Source organism: Aptenodytes forsteri, unplaced genomic scaffold, assembly GCF_000699145.1.
Source record: "Aptenodytes forsteri isolate BGI_AS27 unplaced genomic scaffold, ASM69914v1 Scaffold318, whole genome shotgun sequence".
NCBI classification, from domain to species: domain Eukaryota; kingdom Metazoa; phylum Chordata; class Aves; order Sphenisciformes; family Spheniscidae; genus Aptenodytes; species Aptenodytes forsteri.
In genome coordinates this window covers 1070798-1077981 of record NW_008794493.1, presented here as the reverse complement: position 1 = coordinate 1077981, position 7184 = coordinate 1070798, and the positions used below count along the sequence as shown (strand labels likewise).

At 40.0% G+C, this 7184-nt stretch overlaps 1 protein-coding gene across 2 annotated transcripts in view; it reads right to left on the bottom strand.

Moving 5' to 3' along the window:
• Window positions 1–4986: 4986 nt before the first annotated feature.
• The window catches only part of TFPI (tissue factor pathway inhibitor), a 47073-nt gene continuing 44875 nt past the window's right edge, over window positions 4987–7184 (bottom strand). For both annotated transcript variants that reach the window (XM_009290965.2, XM_019475038.1), the window contains exons 8-9: window positions 5634–5816; window positions 4987–5262 (exon numbers count right to left, since the gene is read on the bottom strand). In XM_009290965.2, the coding sequence (XP_009289240.1) occupies window positions 5150–5262; window positions 5634–5816 (296 nt within the window). In that variant the 3' untranslated portion in view covers window positions 4987–5149. The remainder of the gene's footprint in view (window positions 5263–5633; window positions 5817–7184) is intronic.

Here is a 7184-nt window from a genome sequence, read left to right as displayed (position 1 = left end):
GCTGCGTGGCGCGGCGCTGCCACCTGGCGCGCGGCGGCGGCCCGCGGGCTGCCGGCCCCGCTCCCGCCAGCGTTTGCGCCGAGCTCCTCGTACCCCGCCGAGCCGAGGAATCGGGAATACCGGGAACGCCTTGCGCGTAGGTCGTGCTCCCCTCGAGACAGGGTGCCTAACTCACGCAGGGACAATGACAAAGGAGTCACGTGAAAAAAATCCTTGACGATTGACTTGCAATGCGGCATTCCTACAGGTTCAAAAGCGATTACGGGACAAAGCAAGGCCGAGGAAACTCCTCACGGTTGGCAATGCGTTGCCTGTGAATAAAATATTAAGGGTTCACGTTTATACACTTCATAGCCACATTCCACTTCACTTGAACCTGGTTCTTTCTCAAGAGAAGGTACCACCGAAAGCAACCAGTTATGAAACGTAATCCTTATGTCCATTGTAATATGTTTGAAAGGTAGAATCTAGAAAAGATGAAGACTTTCTCAAAACGTAAATAAATCTATCCATTTTGAAATAGTAGATGGATTGCAGATGCAGGGAGAAACGCTGGCTCAAATGAACTGGAAAGAAAAGAGAAGCAGGGGATAGAAAGTAAAAAGGAGAAAAAGGAGGGCACGTCAGTAAGAATGTGAGGAAAAGAGAATGAATAAAGAGACTTTAGATTATTTCTCAAAGACATTTGCTTCATCATCTGTGTGGACTAAGGGCACGTACCAAGTTTTTGCAGGTCAGATGATACGTGGAAACTCATCAAACCTCTGTCAAATTGCTTCGGCTCGTCAGCTCCCATCATACAAAGTGGGAGAAATTTCACAGCACCCTGCATATTTCCTCCAAAGCAACCGGGGCCGATTCTGGAATGAAATGACTGGGCGAAGGGACTCTAGTTAATAGGAAACGTACAGTCACTGTAACACCTTAGCATAGCTTCATTTTCTGACCTCTTCACCGTTCTGCCATCCAATTCCCTATCTTTTCCCTGTGTTACGGCTCAATTATTCCCCCTTCTACATTCACCCTTTAATTATCTCTGAGAAATTCATAGATCTTTTTTCTTATTCTTGCACTTAGTGGTTTTGCAGATATTGAAGGCACAGGCATGAAAAGAAGCGAATGAAGGAGAAGGGCACAAAAGAAACTTCTTGTGGAGTTGAAGAAGGTCAGATCAGATCACACTGCAATTTGGACTTTTTATGGGAGAAACGAATTCAATGCACTGTAGAGCTATACAAAAACAAGATAGGAAGACAGCTGGATAACTGGTATGGTGGCCAAACCTAGTACACACACCAAGAAGAACGTGCACTCTCAGATCAAATCTCTAATTATAATCAGATCAGTTTTTATACAGTCTACAACATTCCAGTCTTCATTCTCCTTGCACTAAGTCACGAGCCTCAAAGATTAATCACTTTGTAATGTTTTCTTAGTCAATTGGAACAGAGGTACTGTTGAGATGCTGTAACTATAAAGTCTTTTTCTGTCTCAACAATGACATAAGAGATCCCTCAATGGATCACTTGTTTAATCACTGTTACTACAAAATGAATGCATGAGAAGTTTCTCTAGTATTAGTGTAAGTAGGAGGTGGGAGAGTATGGGGGAGTACCTGTTACTCCTGTCGCAGCTACAGCAGCTCTGGAAGAAAAGAAGACTGCACAGTCCTGGGGAGCAACTGAGCACACTCAGCGAGGAGACCCTGTCGGTTTGCAGGAGAGCTCAGCAAGCAGGAGACTTAGAAGAACGGGGAGCAGCCACGCAGCCAGGTTTCTGCGGGGGCAGAAAGGACGATTTTTCCTAGACTTCCAGGGTGGATTTTGTAGGTGTTGAATCCAGGCAGCCAGGGACAAGTCGCTGGACCAAGAGGGACCCTGAAGGAGAGATACTGCCGTGAAATGACACAGGGATCACAAAGCAATCAGTGTACAAACAAATGCATCTATTCTTTCCTATCTTTTATATCTATTGTCTCATTCAGAATATTTTGTTTTAGAAAGTTCATCATTCTAGTTAATGATCTCATAAAACTTACAGAGTTTACAAGTCCTTCTTCGTGTTCTTGGTGGGTCTGCTTTAAGAAACACCATGGGCAAACCCCTTCCCCTTCCTCCCAGCCCCTGCAAGGCTCAGATCAGAGTCCTGTCACAACTGAAAACACCACCAGGTTTAGAGCTGCAGTCACAGCTGGGCAGAGGACACTGCCTCAGGAACAGCTCTGTCCCCATCACCTTTATTTTAGCTTCACGCTGAGGAAAAACTCTCCTTAAAGAAACACTGCCACCGATAACGAAGAGTCATATAAACACTGGAATTACCTGAATGTTGCACTCCTGCTGCTAAAGAGTGAGTTTCATTCTCTTTTACATGAAAGCTCCAGAAGATGTCTTAGTTTAATGTGAATCATGGTCAAATAGCTCAGAATCATGCTAGGGAATACCACGTTTCTTCCTAAAAGGTTTTTAACATGGTGTATAGGATAGTACTGCCTATCTGTCAGACGTCAGCGACAGAAGGCGGCTGTTGCAAATGTGTTACTTACCCAGCACTTGACACCTTTTTTTTTTTCTTTTTTTCTTTCTTTAATCTGAAACCATAGACTCAGAATGCCCTTACTGAGTCACTGAGCTGATGGAGAAGCCAAGTTGCACGTACCTCAGCTCTGTCTCCACTCCGAAGTACCTCACACGATCTAGCAATTACCTAAGTTTTAATACTGGCAGTCTATGGGAAATGATTATGACTAAGAATGGAAGACTAGATATTTTTACTGCCTTCATCATAAAATTTATACAAGAAAAGGTGCAGACACCTGTGCACTCACCTGCATTCCTTGCCAGGCAGATACAAGCCAGTGTCAGTGTAGAAGCAGGGTAACCGTTGGCATTAGTGGGGTGTTCAGCCCACTGGTAAGTCCTGCTTCTCCCATACCTAGTGCGCCTAAAGCAACTCGTGCTTTAGGAGGCCATGTACACTTCTGTGCTAAGGCAGTTGCTGTGCTGCAAGTGGAAGATCCTGGGAGCAGTTTAAACCATGGGCTCTCCGCTTGTCTGCAATGACAAATTCCAGCTGGTCCAAGTATTCAACCTACTGCTCTGCTCCTGTGCAGTGCCACTCGCACCTACAGACTTGACTCCTAGTGCGTGGAGTACAGACAATACCTGGAGAGTAAGGGCAATAAAAATGATGAACTAGAACGGGAAGATATCAAACTGGAATTGAAACTGGCAGATAACTACACACCAAATTAATTCTGTGTGGAAAACTGACATTACTAGTTTTCAGCAGTCTATGGAGTTTATAGGTTTTCTGTCAGAAATGCACTCGTCTGATTTACATAGTTATTGTATTGTAAGTCTGTGGTGCTTATACAGTTTATATAACAAGACTCTACACAAATACTTTCTGGTGTACATTTCAGTTTCATGAGCGTTTTTCAAATCAGACTTAATAGATCCTAGAATACAAGAGTTGTGAAAGGACTTAGGCACCAGAAAAGAGATTTAGATAGAATTTCTGTATAAAAATCTGTGACTTTTACTTCCCCCCCCTCACTCAGATATTTAGAATGTATAAATGCTTTCATTTTCAGCAGTAAAGCTTAGTCTCTTTGTGGTGTTAGCCCAAAGTTCATCGGGCATATAAGACAGGTTTTCTGAAACCACATATGCAATTCATAGTGCACAGGCAAAGGCAGCTTAGTCCAACAGATCATTTATTATTCTGTCATTGGTGTCCTTGCTCCTTGCTGTGGTGTCTGAGCCCCTCACGTTGATTTCAGCTACTTATTTCCACACCACCTCTCACAAACAGCAGTGTAACTATCCTCAGTAGTTTTAAGCATAAAGAGAAAACGTGATACGTAAAAAAAAAAAAATATTTACAACATCAAAGAAGATAGGGAAGAGTTTCGAAAATATCCTGCTATCTTTTGTTTCATAGGCAGCAAGGTGCTTCTAAAAAACTTAATAGGAAACCAACTGCATTTTTTTCTTTTTTTTCTTTCCTTTAAAAAAAATCTCATTATAAAAGATTTACCCAAGATCAGAGAGGTGCCTTGGAGAGGGCAGGAATTGTACCACTGTTTCATGTCAGTCTTAAAAAAACCCCAAAACCTGAAAACCCAACCACAAAAAACCCTTAAAGTCAACTGGAGAGTTAAGTATAGTGTTATCGCTAAAGCAACTGTATTTATTTCTATGAAAGGAATTAGTTCTGGGTTTTTTGTAAAAATTTAAATTTAATATGTATTTCAGGAAGTTATTAACTTGTTAGCCATGAGTCTAGTTCAGTAACAAGGATAAAAGTCAATGATCCCAGCAAATATATTTTTAAAACTTAGCAAATATCTGTCACATCGCTTCACACATTTACAACTTTAACATTCTCTTCATGGTTTTTGGTGGGTTAATTCTGATCTCACGTTCATTTTACAGTAGTGTAACTATATGCACTTTGATGGAGTTAAATCTAGCTTGCATAACCTAAAATAAATCTGGTTAAAACAAACCCAGTGTCTATTTCCTCTTTATAACTATAGACTTGTCTTTTAATCTATGATTGAAACAATCATGCTTGACAAGTGATTACTCTTTGACAAGCATTATGCTTTCTTTAGCACAAAAATAGATTTCAAAAAAGAATAATGGGGTAATAAAGTAGATTTGAATCTTGTCTACTTTTCAATCATTATGAGTTATATACCCACACAGTCTGTTCTGTCCTGTTTCAGCTCTGACAATTATATACAATCAAGCTACAATTTAAGAGCCTTTATCAAAGTAAAAGGTAATGTTTATTAACATGAATGAGGAATACATAATAAGAATATAAGCAGCTTAATAACATGTAATCAAATAATCAGTACAGTAAATATATTTAAAGGGTGTACACTAAAGGCTTTCATTCACAGGTGAATCTGTCCTGTTTCAGCTCTGACAATTATATACAATCAAGCTACAATTTAAGAGCCTTTATCAAAGTAAAAGGTAATGTTTATTAACATGAATGAGGAATACATAATAAGAATATAAGCAGCTTAATAACATGTAATCAAATAATCAGTACAGTAAATATATTTAAAGGGTGTACACTAAAGGCTTTCATTCACAGGTGAATAGTAGTTTACTTCACATTTCCATAAAAATCAAAGTTGTATTCTTTCAGGGATGATTTCTTCGCCCAGAGCCTTTACTGACTGTTTCTTTCTTTTCTTCTTGATTTTTATTAATCTTCTTTCGCCTTTTTTTTTATTGAATCCTAAAGGTAAAATGAAGAAAGTAAGATTAGATGCTGTATGACTATCACATCCAAGATTATCAGAAATAAGAGACAAGTCCTGTTTTCAAGAAATATTCTTAGAAAAAGAAAAAAGAACATTGTCTTACCTAAAGTCTTCATATGCCTGACCAATGCCAAGTTGTCTTATTTCTGTTCTTCTACACCATATTTTACTGTGCATCTTTCTCTCTCTAGCTCTGTCTCTCTTCTGATTTCCATTTTCACTTTTCTAAGACTTTCAACTATTACCTTTTATCAGGCCAATACTGACTACCAAAAGTTACAAGAATGTTTCAGCCTGCATAGTATTTACCTCTTACGATAGTCTGTGGCAGTATCACTTCCCATACCTTTCTTGCAGATCCTCAAACATGACTTTCTGGAGGTGAAGTTATTTTCATTCCCACCACAACCACTGTAGCTAAATGGGCGACATCTTCCAGTTGAGTAGTTGTAGAAAAATCTTAACTCTTTGGCTCTACAGAGTCCTCTGTCCATAGGGGTCATGCACAAAGAAGGGATAGGGGGTGGTTCTAGAAATACAAGAAAAACAAGGTTAGAGACAACACTGCAGTCTACCAGTTTTCTGTTATATTGATATTATAGATGAGATTTGAAGCACACAGAAGTTTGAAATTTATATGAAATTTACTGGCAAATTTAATTCTGCCCTCCTGAAAATCAAGGATACTTTACATAAACATCTGTCTTTTTATGATTACAAAAAAAATACCACAGCAAATGTTATTCCCTCTTTGAATTCCAAAAGCCAGCAAAAGCTTACCTGGAAGCAAGGTTTGTTTCCTATATATTAGTGATAAAATTGCCATTTCTGTGATAGGAGATAGTATTCAAATTCAATTAGAGAAGTTTCAAGTGAAGCATTTGTAGAAAGTGAAGCGAAATAAATTAAACTTGGACAGCTTTAAAAACATGGTAAATACTTATGATAATTAATGAAGTGAATTTTCCTAATTGCTGCTAGACATTCTGAAATCAAATAGAAGGTAAAAGCACCCAGCATTTCCAATGTAAGATTCAATACCTTAATATTGGGTTTGTGGTATGAATACAGAAAGCTTGACCTAAGTAATAGAAGTTGGTCTATTGGAAAACACTGAGCAATTATCAAGAAATAGCTTGTAACTCGCAGAATAACAAAGGATTGCACGTGAAGAATAAGTGCACAAAGTGACTGAGATGCTGGTGCTTTAGTGCTGCTGTTAGATTTTTACCATTCCAAGGAGTAGGCTGACGGTTTGTTTCTTCAGTGTCGCTGCAAGTGAGAGTATGAGAACTGAAACACCGGAAGATGAGCCTGAGGTATCCAAAGTACCCGGGCACTGGAACAAGTTCAAGAAGCAAATCCGTGCCAGAATTCCCAAACCTGGAGGAACTCCATCATCTATCACCCTGGAGTGACTCATATACAAAATCAGAACTGACACAATTGCTGCACAGGATGCAAGAAACCGAATGGCAGCCATTATATCATCAGTTATGAGGGACCCAAAGGAGCATCCTTTTCCTTCAAGAAGTAGCAGAATTGAGATAGCTGAGATCTGAATGCATAAATAGAAATGTGAAGCTAGCCAGATGGCCTTCTTGAAGTTACCCAATATATGAAGGCCCAATATGCTGATCGGACCCATCCCACAGGCAAGTCTGCTGCCTCCCTAGGGCCCGGGTCAGAGGCATCACTAGGAAACTCCCTGGTCTGGTACAGCCTTCCGACTACTACCTGCTGTAGGTTATACAGGCTGGCAGTGATGAGATTGCAGAGAGAAGTCCTGCAGTGATCAAAAGGGACTTCAGGGCACTGGGGCGACTGGTTGAAGGGTCAGGAGCACAGGTAGTGTTTTCCTCAATCCCTACAGTGGCAGGGAAGAATACTGAAAGGA